At 66.9% G+C, this 16,285-nt stretch overlaps 1 protein-coding gene across 1 annotated transcript in view; it reads right to left on the minus strand.

Moving 5' to 3' along the window:
* CARS (cysteinyl-tRNA synthetase) overlaps nt 1–16,285 on the minus strand; it is a 40,648-nt gene continuing 24,363 nt past the window's right edge. The window contains exons 11-23 of the mRNA XM_029915158.1: nt 13,621–13,733; nt 12,870–12,998; nt 12,349–12,478; nt 12,147–12,250; nt 11,635–11,732; nt 10,887–11,076; nt 10,239–10,307; nt 8,499–8,580; nt 3,110–3,190; nt 2,587–2,654; nt 1,146–1,205; nt 732–815; nt 1–312 (exon numbers count right to left, since the gene is read on the minus strand). Of these exons, the coding sequence (XP_029771018.1) occupies nt 178–312; nt 732–815; nt 1,146–1,205; nt 2,587–2,654; nt 3,110–3,190; nt 8,499–8,580; nt 10,239–10,307; nt 10,887–11,076; nt 11,635–11,732; nt 12,147–12,250; nt 12,349–12,478; nt 12,870–12,998; nt 13,621–13,733 (1,343 nt within the window). The 3' untranslated portion in view covers nt 1–177. The remainder of the gene's footprint in view (nt 313–731; nt 816–1,145; nt 1,206–2,586; nt 2,655–3,109; nt 3,191–8,498; nt 8,581–10,238; nt 10,308–10,886; nt 11,077–11,634; nt 11,733–12,146; nt 12,251–12,348; nt 12,479–12,869; nt 12,999–13,620; nt 13,734–16,285) is intronic.

The raw sequence follows: 16,285 nt of genomic DNA on the forward strand, positions 1-16,285 counted from the left end.
CCCGCTGTCTGGACACGTTTATTACGGCGTCTCAGAGCCGAGGACGGCGGGGGCCTCTGTGAACAGAATGCTCAATCTGGGACCCGCGGGCCGCTGTAAACATGGCCAAGCGTGGGGCCGTGTCACCAAGGATGCAGAGAGGAGGCACCGGGCCTCCGACGGCCCTGTCTGGCGTCCTCACTGGCAGCCCCCGTGCTGAGCCATCTGCAGGTACTCCTCGTGGAGCTTCTCCTGAGCCTCAAACAGCTTCCTCAGCTTCTTGGCCTGGCCTCTGCTCAGCTCTCTGCCTCCGCTGTCGTGTGTGGGCAGGCCCTGAGGACGGGGGGGCACGGGGTCACCGGCGCGCACCCGCTCCCCTTCCCGGGCTCACGGGCTCAGCGCCAGGAGGCGCCTGGGCAAGTTCCCGCCGCCGCGCTCCAGCCCGAGCGGCCAGCCGGGGGGCGCCGTCCCGTGGTGACGTGAGAACCAGTCAGGAGGGCCCAAGCGTCAGTGGCCACGCAGCAGGGCCCGGCCGGAAGGAGGAGCCCTGGGGACGGCGCCCCGTCTCCTGAGCCGCGCCTCCTGGCCAGCTGGTGAGACACCCCGTCTCAGTCCAGCCAGGCCTTGACCCGGGGCGGCCGCAGGCACTGACCCGGAACAGCGCCTCCCCCAAACTGCACCCCAAACCGAAAAGCCGCCTGCCCCCGCTGAGGAGCCTGACGAGGTTCTGAAAAGACAACAGAGCTGCTTACATTTTCATCAAACTTGGAATATTTATCCGTTTCCGACAAGAACATCTCCCTGGGCGGGATCTTCATCTTGGCCAGCTTCGCCGCCTGCAACACAGACCCTCGGTCACCGCAGCCAGACCCACGCGGGGAGTGGCGTGACCTCCTGGGCCTCCCGCCAGCCCCAGGTTCCAAGAGCGACAGGAGGCGGGGAGGGCGAGGCCAGGGCGAGCGAGTCGAGGGGGGGACGGCCCACAGCGGGCCCCGCGGTCTGTCTACGGGAGCGTCCAGGGGCCGCTCCCAGCGACCACAGCGGCGCGAGGCTGGGAGGGCGCAGCACGGCCCGGCCGGGCCCAGGGAGGCCCCGCGAGCAGGGCACGGGTCACAGTGCGCACTCCCGCCCGGGACAGCCCGCCCCACACAGACTGCACGCGGCACCTCCTGTTCCTGTTTTTTCCTGGCGGCCTCCTCTTTCTTCTTCCTCTTCTCCTCTTCGACCTGGGGGGGAGCGGGGGCCCCATGAGCCGGGTCTGGCCCCGGGCCTCAGGAGGTGGGGGGAATGAAGCTAGCGGCCCCCCACTGCCTGGACCCTGACCCGGCCCGCCCCATGGAGGGAGTGGGGAGCCCCCATTCATCCCCTGAGGGGATTCTCGGGGGCGAACCCGCGCGCGTGACAAGGTATAGGGCGCGGGCAGCACTAAGGCAGGAGCAGAGCGGCGAGCCTGGCTGGGGGGTTCTGTCAGGCGGGGGACAGCGTCATGAGGGCCCAGAGAGCGTGGGGGGAGGGCAGGGGTCAGCAGGTGCCAGGACACCTGGGGGCCAGCGAAGGAGCCTGGGTTAACTGCACGGGTGAAGAACAAGGGGGCAGGGGAGGGGCCTGCAGGAGGCGGGGAGGCCGGAAGCCACCCCCCAGCCATAGCCTGTGTCCGGGTAGGGCTGAGGGGCGCCTGGGAGCAGGGGCCGGGAGGGGACCCCTGGGCCCGGGTGGCGCCCATGGCAGCAGGCGCAGGGCTGCGGCGCACCACCACCGGTAGGAAGGAAGGACAGCTCTGGGGGGCGGAGTCCTGATCCTGTCTCGGAATCCTGGGTTCTGGGCCTTCCTAGTCAGCAAAGCTCTCGGTACGGCAGGGGTGGGGCCAGAGAGAAGCTGGGGGTCCTGGGCAGACAGTCGTGGGCAGGGCGAGGCCCGGGTAGGGCCCGTGCAGCGGGCAGTGGAGCTACAGGACGGTGCATCTTCGACAACGGCCAGCACGAGAGCCAGGGGAAGGGTCCACGGCGGGCAGGGCCTACCCCCCGCGCCGCCCTCAGCAGAGCCCCGTCCGCCTTTGTGCCCCAGGAGCGCCTGCACGGGCAGAGCTGCCAGCCGGGCGGAACGCGGACGTGTGTGCTTCTCTGCTCGGCCCGGGGTGGCAGGAGGCACAGCCCGAGGGGGCGGGACATGACGCTGGGCAACCGGACGGGGCGGCCACGGGACGAGCCACGAGGCCCCAGCTCCCGGCCGGCCCAGACGTGGTGGGCCTGCCGGCCGCTGAGCGCCAGCCACCGCGAACCCGCCCTGGCTCCTCGCCCCCTCGCCACGCTTCCTGGACAGACCGAGAGGTGACTGGCAGGTCCCGCCTCAGGGGCCAAGGGGACAGCACTTCCGGAGAGCAAGGTGCAGCCCGACAGGACAGCCACAGTTTACTGCAAGGGACCTCTTCTCCCTTAAACTCCGGGAGCAGCTACTGAGGAAGAGGGTCCTTCCTTACAGGCGGCCCCTTCCACCCCTGGATGCCCAGTGGTCACGTCCACTCAGGTCTCCTCCTGACGCTTCCAGACACCGGGCCTGAACACGGGACAAGGCACAGGCCGAGGCGCGGACACCGTGGGCGCCACTCACCCGTCTCTTCTCCTCTCTCTCCCTCAGCAAGGTCTCTCTGTCCCCCAGCTTGACCACGGTCGGCAGCCCTGAAAAGCCAAGTCTGAGGTGGGGCCCGGCCCCCACGCGGCCCCTGCACCCCTCGCGCCCCCTCGCTGCTCACGCAGCTTCAGCATCAACTGTGTTGTAGAGACGCCTTGCCGCCCATGACAAAAGTCCAGAGGTCATAAACGGGACATGTCACCTCAGTCTTTAAAATCCAATAATCTCCCCCGCAGCCCAAACCCCCACAAAGTCAGAGGACACACGGGGGAACCGTAAGACGATGCTCTAGGCTGTCTCCCGAGCGACAGACAACAAGCAGGGTGGCCGGTGGCCTGGCAGCCGGCGGCCAGGCCCAGGGGCCACCGGGGCACCGCTCGGGGCCCCTCACCACATAGAAGCCCCGTGTCCTCCGACCCCACCCAGCCTCCTCCCCACCTCCCTGCCGTCCACACCCGACGCCCCTCGCGACGGGCCCCCAGAGGCGGCCGGGGGGACCCACCTTCACGGTCTTCCAGCCGCACCCCCAGCGCCGGCAGGATGCAGTCCCGCAGAGCGTCGCTGAGCTGCAGGACCTCGGGGACTGCCGACAGAGAGAGCAGCTCAGTCTGAGACACGAGGGACGCCCAGGCCACAGCGGACACGCGCCTTCCTGAGTGCTGCGGAGAGGGGCCGCGGCCTGCGCCCTGCCCGAGGACCCGGAGGCGGGTGCCGTCTGGAGATGCACACGGCCTGGGCCAGGGGACTCTGACCAAGCCACATGGGCAGCTGGTCCGGGGGAACCAGGCTTCCCTGCACAGAAGGGAGGCCCAGAGACCACCCCAAGCGCCTGGTCGACGGGGAAGGCATCGGAAGCGCGGAGCCCCCACGGCCTGGCACCCGGTTCCACACTCCAGGACCCAGGGGCCCAAGGCCACGCCTGCCGGGAGGCCGCCGGCACCCTGCACAGGCTCCTTGCTCTCTCCACGCCACAGGCAGGCACACCTGGCCGAGCTGTGACGAATGTCAGGAGCCGCCCCGGGGCCACGGGCTGCCCTGGCTCTCAGGGTGAACCAAGCTCCCTCCCGCACGTGCTTGGGCGAAGCCCCCAGGCCCAGGACCCGCGAGGTTCCAAGCACCCAAGCACCCCTGGCAAGAGCCAGAAATGCGTCTGGAGGTCGGGGTGAAGCCCAGAGCTGCCGGCCTCTCTCAGCCATGCAGGAGGCCCCGCCCAGGGTGTGGAAGGGCCGGAGGCCGGGGGGATGGGCATGGATGCGGGTGACCCTTCCTGGAACCCCGGCTCCCAAACCCAGGGCCTGGGAAGCCTGAGAGGAGGCGCGGAGCCCAGCGGCCCCGCCGACTGGGAAGTGGCCCCAGGAAAGAGCACATGCGTCCAGGTCCAGCAGCCATGGGGGCAGGAACGAAACGACCACCGAGGTGGCCTTTGGACCTCCGGGGACAGTCCCTGCAGACTTGTGAGTCCCAGAGGCAAAGCCAGAGCCCACAGACCCGCCCCTGCCGACCGGGAATGGCGGCAACCCAGCAGCACGCGGGCCGGGCTGGAGATCTTGGGGACGCTCCAGGGCTCCCACGACAGTGATCACGGGCGAGCCCGGGACAGCCCGGCAGCCACAGAGCCCGCTCCCAGGAGGCTCAGTGCCAGGGACGTCGTGAGGACGCACGACAGTGACTCACGTGATCCCAGCGGACGTCCGAGGCCCCCCCCAACCCCCCCCCCACGGGCACAGCCACCCCAGGCAGCCTCCCTCTTCCCAGCGCCGCCGATGGAGCCACACCCTCCGCTCGCCCCTGCCCTGGCCGGGCCCTGGCACCCTGAGGAGCGCTGACCCTGGGGTGGGCGCTGAGCCGGGCCGACCGGAGCTGGCAGAGCTGGAAGGAGAGCAAGCTGGGGCCGCTCACCGCCAGCAGCTCACGGCCGCCGGGTCACGCCACAGCTCACCGCCAGCACCCTGACGCTGGGCAGGACTCCGAGGCCCATGCCGTCCCCTGGGTGTGGGCTCTACAGAGCTGAGGACAGCAGCCGTCACCCCCACCCGAGACCCCCCCGACCACATGGCTCAGAACCATCCCCCGACCCCCCACCCCCCGGCTTTCTCCTCCGCCCTCTCCGAGTCACATGACACCCAGGCCCAGTGCGCACCAGGCACCACGTGGGGGGCCCAATGACGATTAGAACGGCAGGTGTGCAGGGCTGGAAGGGATGCCTCCCCAGACGACACGCACATGTGCCCATGAAGCCCAGGGGGAGGTGCTGCCATCAGGGACCCGCCCCGTGAGACGGCCCCCCCCCCAGCCCTGGGGGGCTGGAAGGGCAACCACTGCCTCCGTACCACCAGGGGCCACGAGTGTGGGCGACGGAGGAGAGACGTCCCCCTGCACGGCTGGCGGGAACGGGCACCGCGCAGCCGCTGCGGGACGGCCTGCTGGGTCTCAGAGTCACTGGTGCAGCAGCCACAGGACCCCCATGATGCCGCTCCTAGGTCCATCCCCACGCCAGGCGCCTGTACCCGCCTGTACCTGCCTGTACCCGCTTGTTCCCAGCAGCCACAAGGCTGGAATGGCCCGGAAGTCCGTCGGCAGCCGAACGGACACAGTGCAGCGCCGAGACGCAGGGGACCCTTGGACACTCTCCGTGAGGCAAAGGAGCCAGACAGCAAAGGTCACAGGCGGCATGGACGCGCGGTGTCTGGGCCACGCCAGGCCACAGTGCTGGGGGGTTTGCGGCGGCTCCCGTGGACAGTGGGGACGTCTGGGGGCCAGAAAGAGGCGGCGGGCACACGACGTGTGAACCACTAAACGTCAGCAGAACCTTTCGCTTTAACAAGAGCTAGTTTCACTCACGTGAATTTCACCTCAATAAGTTGTTATTATTTGAAAGGAAAAGTCTGGTTGGATATTTTTGAAAAATTCGGTAAAGCATTCTAAGAAAAAAGTGTTTTTTTTTTTGTGTGGTTCTAGAGAGAAGGGCACAGAGAGAGGAGGAGACCAAGAACTCCAAGCAGGCGCCACACTCAGCACGGAGCCCAACACAGGGCTCAATCCCGTGACCCTGGGATCCTGGCCTGAGCCGAAATCAAGAGTCGGACGCTCAACCGACCATTCTCAGACGGGTGAGGCCCCCAGGCCCCCACAGCTACGCCACCTAGAGAGGGGCGTGGAGAGTGGGCTGGGGGGATGCGGGAGCACGGGGATGGGCGGCAGGTCGGCCGGGACTCGGGCAGGGGACCCGCCACGCTGCCTGAGTGTCCCCGGGGAGGAGCCCAGGCGCTCAGGCATCTGGCTGGGCCTGGGAGCCCAGACGGGCAGGGCTGTCACGTGGAGAAGGGGCGCGGGGGCAGGGCTGTGACTCGGGACAGCAGAGGCCACGGGAGAGCTGCTCCCAGGGTGGACCACGCAGGCTGGGTCCCTGCCGCCGGCACCGCTCTTCCGGGGGGACACAGCCCCACACCCACTTGTGTGTCCAGGAAAGCTGGGCCTCCCTGGGGACAGCCTGGGGGCCCCCCTGGCCAAGTGTGCCAGCCACCAGGACCTCGCTGCCCTGCTGACCCTGAGGGGCTCCGACGGTGGCAGGTTCTAGAAAGAGGGTCTCCGCTGCGGTCCTCTGTGACTGAGAAACAGCTCAGAAGCATTTTGTGCGAACCCTGAGCAGAGACACCCTACCGGCCCTCCCCCCGTGGGCCTGCCTGGCAGGGGGCTCACAGTCCACGGAGTCCGGGCCCACGAGGCGTGGGCGCACAGGGAGGGGTGACCCGGCCTCGAAAAGGAGGGAGGCGGGCACGGTGACCGCTGCTTCAACACGATGGCCCTGCAGGGAGACGTGCCGGCCCCGGGGGGACAGGTGCTGAGGATTCTACATGTAGGAGGTCCTGAGAGGGATCAAGTTCACAGACACAGGGGACACGGCGGTGGCCCCACAGCTGGCAGGGACGACAGCGGCTAGTGTTTAACGGGCCAGAGGGTCAGTTTGGGAGGGTGAAAAGTTCTGGAGACGATGGTCGGGATGGGTGCACGACGTGAGTGTGCCTTGCTCCTGCGCGGTGCACCGGCACACGGTTAGGACGATAAATTTCACGTCAGCGCTTTTACCAAAAGTGAAACCATACGGGGAACTGGCTCTTGCACCCCCCGCCCCGCCCCCGCCGAGCTCTGACCACATGCACATCCCTGCTCTTCTAACTTCCTCCCAAGTCCCCCGGCCTCTCCTGGCCAGACCCCCCACCCCACACCCTTCCTGGCCACGGCTGAGCTCTGGCCCTTTAACAGGGGAAACTGTTTCTTACTCATCTGGTACCCGAGCGCCTGGACCCGGGAAACTAGGCTGGATGAGTGCGCCGGGGCCACCCTGAGCTTCTCACTCTTTCTGTCTCCGGGGCCAGCCCAAGGTCCCATGACAGCCGGGCGCTCGACAAACAAAGACCCAGGACTTGTGCTGCTGTGGGATCGGGAGGGAGAAGGGGAGACGCGGGCGATGACGGCAGCCCCCATCTGCGGACAGAGGTCCACAGGCCCTGGGGTTCGGCTCGCAGAAGGTCCCCGATCTGAATGGCCCCAGGACCGTGCATCTCAGGTCTTGGCCTCAGGGAGGACGACCTCTCTCACCACTTGAGCCTCAGGGGAGGACGGCACAGCAAGCGGGCAAAGCGACACGGTGCAGACATACGCACCACCATCCTGCCGTGGCCACCCGGCCTTGTCCATCTGCCAGAGCAACGAACGTACCAGCAAAAGGATGCAGCGAGCCAAGGAAAAGCAGAACCAAACTACCCCTCAGGCCCGTCGACTGGCACTGCTCTCAGGGCTTGAGCTGGGCCCCGGCCGCCCTGGCTCCCTGGCACCTGCCAGGGAGGATGCTCAGGGACGGTCGGGAGGATGCCCGGGGAGAAATGCCCACACTGCCCCGTCCCCAGCCCGAGACACCAGCACTGTCAACGTTGTCGGACAAGTCAGCACAGGACCTGAACGTCCACCCGGCTTTTCCGGGCGCTCTCCAACAGCGCGAGGGCCAGGGTTGGAGACAGAGAGCTGTGCTTACTCAGCCATTCCAAAAGCCCCGGCCCCAGCCCGCAGCCCCCTGCTCCCCATGACGGCACTGTCAGATCCGGGCTCCTCCCCGAGGGGCCCATGGCCTCGGGGTCTCCTGCCCTCCCCGGCACAGGCCCAGGCCTGCCCATCCCTCTTCCCGGTGCTTCCTCCAAGGCCCCCTGGGCCCTCTGCCCACCCCACCGGCAGGACACCCTGCCTGGACCTGCTTGGCCGGGCGAGCCCCAGGCGCAGAGAGGCCTGGGGAGGGAGCACAGCAGGTGACAGGTGGCACCTGCAGTGAGGGACTCCAGCATGCCCCTGGCAAGGCTCAAACCTTTGCACTTTCCTTTCCGCTCTGGGAAATGCTGAGCCCTGGGCCAGGCAGCCTGAGCGCGAGGAGCCCGGCAGCGCAGCCCGACATGCTCCCAGCACCACACGTCCATCGACAAGGCCAGCACCGCAAGGGGTGCTCCTCCCGCCCTCACGGCTCTTACACGCTGTCCAGATGCAGCACTCTCGAAGATTCCAGGGACGCAAGACAGGGACAGACCTCAAGTGAGACCCATCCAGTGCGAGGCACACCCCCCACGGGCACACAGGGGGTCTGGCAGCCCCCACCCCCGCTCCCCCGGCCAGCTGACTCAGCAGGGGCAGAAACGAGCCCCGAGGTGGCTGGCGCCCGGCCCGGCAGGTCCGGGGAGGCCCCGCCCCCACCCAGCTATCCTGCCCCTTGGGGACACGTGGGGTCTAGAGACGCCGTGGCCGTCACGACACGAGGGTGGCACTGCAGACGCGAGCCCGGGCCGGCGCCGACCGCCCACCCCCGAGCATGCGCAGAGCGGCCCCACCCAGGCCACGAGGGGCCTCACCATTCTGCTCCCGGGCGATCTTCCGCACACCTTCTCTGAACTCCGACAACACCTGCAGGTACGGCATGACCGTGGACTCGAGCTGCGGAAGAGACGGTTTCGCTCAGAGACCGGCTTGGCCCGTACTCGGGGACCGGGTCCGGCCTGCGCTGCAGAGGAGGACCGCCGTGCACGCGGCCAGCGGCTCCCCCCCACGACCCGGGACGTGCTCCCCCCCAGCGCTGGTCCGCGCCAGGCTCTAGGGGCCCCGTGCGGACGGCAGGAGCCAGCGACGGGCGTCCCCTCCAGCCTAGCCGGCCGCGCTGTTCAACGGCTCTCGGGGGCAGCTGTCCCAGGCCAGACCCGTGTTCACAGTGAAAAGGTTCACACTCTCGCACCCACGCCACGGCTAACTACCCGCAGTAACTCGGAGGCGGCCACGGGACACAAAACCTGCCAGGAAAGGGAAGCCAAAGACGGCAGCACCCAAGCCGGAGGAACGGTGATTTTACAAACATCCGGCGCCGTCTCCCGTCTTCCCGCCAGGCTTCCCAGCCAGACCGCCCTGCCTCCCAGTTAAGTCCCTCGGAGGCTCAGCAGCCGCAGCGATCATCGGTGGACGCGGCAGCCGGCTAGCGGACAGCCCCCGGCCTCTCGTGGCCATTCTTGCCCCCGGGCTGGGGCGCTGCCTTCCTGCAGTGGGGACCCCGCTCCAGGGGGCTTAAGTCTTCATCTCCACCACAGCCAGGGCAGCCTCAGCCAGCAGGCCGGGGGGTCTGCCCGGAGGAGGCAGGCTCCAGCGGTCTTTCCTGCTCCCACAACTCCCATTTGGAGCAGGTGCGTAGCCTTCAGATGGTGACATGCAGGCCCCACCCTGCAGCCTGGAGGCTCACCCGGCCCGGTCCCTGGAGCTGCGTATCCCAATGCACTGCCCTCAGAGGACCCACTGAGGTCACTGGGAGTCACCCACACAATGACCACATTTAAAAGTACTTTTACGGGGTGCCCAGGGGGCTTAGTCAGTTAAGCACCTGACTTCGGCTCAGGTCACGATCTCACAGCTTGTGGGTTCGAGCCCTGCATCAGGTTCTGTGCTGACGGCTCAGAGCCTGGAGCTGCTTTGGATTTGGTGTCCCCCGCCCCCGCCCCTCCCTCGCTCACGGTCTCTCTTAAATACAAACATTAAAAACTTTAAAAGCAAAAATGAAAATACTTTTAATTTCAAAAGCGGATAGTCTCAAGTGTAGAAAGTGCTTTTTTTTCTTTTTCTGGGAAACTAACAACCTGGCACCACTGACACAAGAGACCCAGCCACCCCTGCTGAACTTTCTCCCCGTCAGACCCCGCGGTTCAGTGTGGGACCTGACCCACACAAGCAAGGATGTGAGCACCTGAGAGCCCGTGCCATGTGGCCACGGCACATTCGGAGACTGTCCCGTCTAGCGTGCTCTCCCAGGAGGAGCTCACACAGACAGCACGGCAGTGCAGGGTCCCTGACGCATGGCCGGGAGCCGGGCCCTGGCTGCCCCTGCACATGTGTGGCAGTAGCTGACTGTTCAACTCTCCAGCCGTGACCTGGGGCTCAATCTGGAAGGTGGGACCTGATGTGGGTCCCAAGTGTCCACAGGGTCGACCGAGGAGGGAACAGGGAGGGGACAGGGCAAGTGTGGAAGGCAGGGCAGTGCTCCTCTGGGCGGACACACCTCCAGGGGGTGGGGCCCCCGAGGGAGGGGCTTCCCTGTGCCAGGTGCACCTACTCACATTCAGGCTGTTGCCAGGTCCTCTGACGGGGAACCCCAGGGTGCTTTCCTCTTCTATGGCCCCAAAGATCTAGGCAGACAGACAGACAGACGTGCAGGAGTGTGTGTAGAGCTCCTGAGAGGCGGCCGGCGGCGATCGGGCCCAGGAAACATGCTGCTGCCGACGGGCAGGGGTAGGCCCGAGGGTGCCTCCCCCGCCCTCTGCAGTCTGCTCTCAGTGAGGCCACTGGGCAAGAGAGGGCCCAAGGAGCAGGCCTGGGGGGCTCAGTCAGCTGAGCATCCGGCCTCGGCTCAGGGCCGGGTTCACGAGTTCGGGCCCCGCGCCGGGCTCTGTGCTGACAGCTCGGAGCCTGGAGCTGCTTCGGATTCTGGGTCTCCCCCTCGCTGTGTCCCTCCCTGCTCACACTCTGTCTCTCAAAGATAAATAAAACATGATAAACAATTAAAAACAAAGGGAACCAGAAGGGCGAGGAGGCCGACCCCAGAACGGGCCAGCACGGGGGACAGCTGCACGCACGTGCTTTCGACGGCGCGGGCGCCACGGGAGCGGAGGGCGACCGGGTCTCTGCCCGCCCGCCACGCGTGACTGCGCCCCGCCCCCCTGCGCACAGCGCAGCAGCACGCGGCCCCGCCACAGGGAGCCGCTTACCTTGAGCATGCGGGTGAGGTACAGAGCGACGCCTTCGAGCAGCGCGCGGCTGGGCCTCCTCCGCGCCGCCTTCCGGGCCGCCATGTAGAGGTTGCACTGGCCAACCAGAGCCCTCATCTCCTCCAGGGCGGCGCGCGTGTCCACGTTGTCACAGAGCGCCTCGTGAACCGCCGCCTTCCTCTCCTGAAAGCTGAGCAGGAGGACAGCGCGGGGGCGTCACGGGCGACACACTGCCAAGGACCCCACGCCCCGGGCACGGCTCTGCACAAACCGGAGCGACGGCGCCGCAGGCTCCCCTCCCTCCGGGACGCTCCCAGGTGTCCCCACGGGAACGTGTCCCCCCACGGGAACGTGTCCCCCCACAGGAATGTGCCCCCCCCACGGGAACATGCCCCCACGGGAACGTGTCCCCCCCAGGGAACGTGCCCCCACGGGAACGTGTCCCCCCCAGGGAACGTGCCCCCACGGGAACATGCCCCCACACTGGGAACGTGTCCCCCCAACCAGGAACGTGTCTCCACAGGAAAGTGTCCCCATGGGAACGTGTCCCCACACCGGGAAAGTGTCCCCATGGGAAAGTGTCCCCCCGACCGGGGAAGTGTCCCCACGGGAACGTGTCTCCACGGGAACGTGTCCCCCCACTGGGAACGTGTCCCCATGGGAACATGTCCCCCCACCAGGAACGTGTCCCCACACCGGGAACGTGTCCCCACGGGAACGTGTCCCCACACCGGGAACGTGTCCCCACCTCTCACTCAGCTGTAATTCTTCTTCTTCCCACTTTTCAAATCGCCCGGCTATATCCACAGGAGCTCGAAGGACGTCTTTCACGTTCAAGAAAAACTCCTAAAGTCAGAAAACTCAGTTAACAGCATTTGGAAAACTTTTCCAGCCAGGGAAGAGCCGAGGGGGGGCTGTTCGAGGGGAGCACGCCTCCTCCAGGAGGGATCTGGAAAGCCGCCCGCTGATGCCCCCGGGGGCGGTGCAGACCGGGGAGGGCTTTCCTCCGAGACGGAACTGCGCCCACGTGCCCGGTCTTAGCCTGACACGGGCTCGGCCCACGGGACCGGTGTGAGTGGAACGTGCCCCGCGGGGCAGGACGTGCGTGGGCTCCCTCCTTGCGGGGAGGGGCACGGGGCTGGGCTGCCCGGGTGAGGCTGCTCTCGTGTCTCCCGGCCTCCATCGGGAGCGGGGTGGGGGTAAGGGTCCCGCCGCGGCTGGGCCGGGCCAGGGGGGGCGCGGGGGGGGGGGGACCCTTACGTTCATGAACTTCTCGTACTGCAGCGCGGACTCCATGGTGTTGCTCGAGTAGTCCAGCGTGTCCCTCCAGGAGTGCATGAGGAAGGCCAGCCGCAGCTGCCGCGCTGGGGAGGACACAGCACCGCCGTCCCTCACGCTCCCAGGCTGCCACCGCGCGTCCGCGACCAGGGCCGCTCGGGGCTTTGGGAGAGGCCGAGCTTACCTGAGTGCCTCTTCAGGGCGTCTTTGATGGTGATGAAGTTCTTGAGTGACTTGGACATCTTGCAGCCCGCGATGGTCAGGTGGCCCGTGTGCAGGAAGTAGCGTACCCAGCAGTCATTGTCGAAGTAGGCCTGCCCCGGGGTGGGGCGGGGGCAAGGTCAGGGGCAGGCCGCGCCCTGCCAGCACTCTGCGCCCCGGGAGGTAGAATAGGGGGCTGCCTTTCCCAGGTGGGAAACTGGGGCTCCTGAGCTGGGGACGGCCCTGGATCAACGGCCCAAGAGGGCGCCAGCACGTCCACCACGCGCACCCAGGCCTGTCTGATGCCAGAGGTCTGGCTGTTCATGCGGAAAATCAGACCGAACCGCCAGGGATCAAATCTACCCACAGGAGCCAGATGTGGGCATCAGGATCCACTCAGCACCCCGCGGGTAGCGCCACTGGCTTCTTCCGCCACCGCGGGGAGAACTCAAGCCCCGCCACCCCCCTCACCCCTGCCGGAACACGGACCCAGCCCCTGCCTACCTCTGACTGGGCCAGCTCGTTGTCATGGTGGGGGAACCGGAGGTCGAAGCCCCCTCCGTGAATGTCCATCGAGGCTCCCAGGAGCGTGCCCGCCATGGCGGAGCACTCGATGTGCCACCCCGGGCGCCCCTGGAGACCCCAATGACCCGGTGACCGACGGCCACCTGGGCGCCCCTGGAGATCCCAGTGACCCAGTGACCGACACCTGACCCTCTGTGCCCCTAGAGATCCCAATGACCCGGTGACGGACACCCGACCCTCGGCGCCTGGGCCCTCAATTGTGCCCGTGCCTGTGTTCGTGAGCCCCCAAACCTCTGAGCCTTATTGGAGCAGGTGTTCTGTTCCAAGCTCAGGGGCGCCCGTGCCATCAAGTTCACAGCAGGCTCTGGAGGCCGAGGCGGGGCTGAGGCTCACGTACCCCCCATATCACCCAGCACTCAACCAGGGGCAGACACCAACACCCCCGTCCCACGGCCTTGGGCCACGGAGACTGTTGTCACAGGGGACGTCAGACAGTGGACTCATCTCTGGGAGCAGGTGACACAGTCAAAAGCCCCAAGACAGAGGGGCCACGGAGGTCACCCAATCTTCCGGAAGAGAGTCCCAAAAGGGACGTCCCATGCCCCAAGGCCCACGAGGCTCCGTGGCATTTGGGCCCCCGGGAAGGGTGGGCGCCACCCCAACCAGGGGCCCGCCAGCAACCATCCCCCCCCACCCCCCGCCGCAGCCCCGCCCCTTCTCGGGGACCCACTTTTCCCCACGGGCACGGCCAGGACGGCTCGCCGGGCTTGGAGGCTTTCCACAGGGCGAAGTCATTGGGGGACCGCTTCTCGCTCAGCCGGTCTGCCGAGACGCTCAGGTCACCTGCGGACACGAGGGAAGCAGGTCACCAGGGCCGCCCGCAGCCGCCGGCCGATGCTTCTCATTTCCACTGACGTCCTCGGCCAGCGCTGCGGCCTCCCGACAGCCCGGGGCCCGGACCACACCTGCTGCTCCTCGGAGCCTCCTCACCACCACCCTTCATGGCCTTGGCCTGGGTCCCGGGAGAGCCGCAGCACTCCGGCCTGAGGCCATGGTGTGGGGGCGGCCCTCGATGGGGCGCTCCCACACGGTTCCCCGCTGCGTTTCTAGAAGGTCTGAGAACCGGCAAACCTGCTCTGTGCGGCTCCTCGGCCCCGCAGGCGGCAGAGCAGGATGTGACCGCTCCTCTGGGCTAGGCTGGGCTCCCAGACACGGCCCCCCAGGAGGAAGACACAGCCGGTCACAGCCAGGCCCCCGGGGGTGGGCCAGACTACGTGCGGCAGAAGCAACAGGGAAGGGCACACCATCACCGAGGGACACCTCCCTGGGCCACATGCGGGGCCATGGAGCCCAGTGAGCCCACTGGCAGCCGAGAGAACAAATGCCTGTGGCCGGTCCCCTCATGCAGGGGCGCGGGGCACAGGGGCAGCGCAGGGCAGGGGCCCAGGGAGTGGGGCAGGGTAACCAGGTGCGGGGGCGGTGCGGGGCAGGGGCCCGGGGCTCACACGTGGTCTCAATGCTGCCCAGTCCCAGGTGCTGTCACCCCCCGAGGGACAACACCGAACAGCCCGACAGGCCCAGCCCGGCGTCCGCGATGGCGGACACAGCCAACCTCAAGGGCCACCACCTTTCAAGCAACAGGGAGGGCAAGTGCGAGGCCGCCGGGAACAGCCAGCGGAGAGCGTGCGAGGGGTACTCTAGAACAGGCCTGACGCCCAGCACGGCGCTCAAAGTAAAATGCTCGGAAACCACAGAAACCCGGGAGGACCACGCGCCGGCACGAAGGCAGGCACGTTCACGGTCGCTGGCCGGGCGTCCCGGCTGCAGGTTCTGGCTTATTTAATCTGCAGACGAAACGCACACCCACACGCGGCAGGACAGACTCGCCGGCCTCCTGTCTCCTCCTCACCAAGCCGGCGACCATGTCAGACCGACCGCTCGGACGCCGTGACCCTCCTCTAGCCACAGCCTCCGTCTGTGCACCTGGGCGTCTAATTTTCACTACTGTGAACACAGCTGCTATGAATGTATCGGGCTTCTCACGTTTTTGGGCAGTTCCGTGACAGAGCCAAGAGGACCGGCCCCCGCCCCCCTCCTCCCCCGAGTGCCACGTGGGCCACACCTGCTCTCGCTCCAGATCCTGCGAGAGGGAGGAGTCACACCCCCGCCGCTCCCCCGGTGTCCCTTCTCGTCGCCCTCCCGGGGCGCCCAAGGTGACCCCAGCACACTCCGGTTCGTGCTTCTGCCCCCCCCCGACGGGCTGCGCCCCGAGACGGCCCCGGGCCCCTCCTCTCCAGGAGCCCCGCGTCGTGCTGCCAGCACGCTGTCCCTGAAGGAGGGGCTGGCCCTCTTCGTCCCTTTGCTCTCGCTGCCGCATCGACTACTCTGGCCCCCGGAAGGCAGACTCTAACGTCAGCCTAGAAGATAAAGGTCCGAGGACAAGTGCTATTTACGAAGAACCCCGGGGGTCTGGCCCGGTTGGAAGAGCAGGACTCTTGATCTTCAGGTTGTGAGTTCGAGCCTCATGTCGGGTGTAGAGATTATTGGAAAAGAAAAAAGAGAAAAGGAAAAAGAGAAGAAAAAGGGAAAAAAGGAAACAACTTTTAAAAAAAAAACAGAAAGAACGCAGCCGGGGAAATGGCGAGGCCTCCCGAGGGCGGCGGGCCCTCCCGTCTCTGGGGCTTCCGTCCTCCGATCGCGGAGGCTGCTGACATCCTGCCGCGCAGCCCCGTCCTCCGGCTTTCACAGATGCCACCGGCTCTCGTCCTGTGCAGTCCCCCGCAGACCCGCCTGGACGTAGTTTTGCGTTTTCGGTGTGTATGCATGGGTCTCACAGGCAGGTTTTCTGCATCAGCAACCTTCGCGAAGAACCGGTGGTTGACTTTAAATTACTGTCTCTTTCACCTCTTCTCTGATGCTCTTCGCTGCTCTTCCTCGGACCGACAGCCGCCCCCTCGTCTTCGGCCTGTGCTTCTTCCGAACCACACTGAGCAGCCCAGGCCGCCGCGACCTGGTGCATGAGCCGCACCGGCCAGGGAGGAGCCCACAGCCTCCTGCGGCTGCTCGGATTCAAACCCTGAGTGGCCTCCTCCGTGGCTTTCTCTTCCTGCAGGGCGTCCGGGAGACTGACTTGAGGCAGGTCTGGACACCGCCGACGGCCCCTTGGTGGTGTCCAGCTCAGTGCGCCACGGGCAGAAGACGCGGACCCCGTGAGGGGCGACCCCTCGTGCAGCCCCGGGTCCTACGGGCTTGCAGGAGGCTCTGACCCAATGCGTGCGTGTAGAGCCCCATCCGCTACACGGGACTCCACTCCCGGCGCAGCTCGGTCCCGCTGCGGCCCGGGGCCGCGGCCCGTCTGCGCTGCCGCTCTGTGGGGCGTGCGCGGGCTCCCCTGC

This window comes from Suricata suricatta, chromosome 11, assembly GCF_006229205.1.
Source record: "Suricata suricatta isolate VVHF042 chromosome 11, meerkat_22Aug2017_6uvM2_HiC, whole genome shotgun sequence".
NCBI lineage: Eukaryota > Metazoa > Chordata > Mammalia > Carnivora > Herpestidae > Suricata > Suricata suricatta.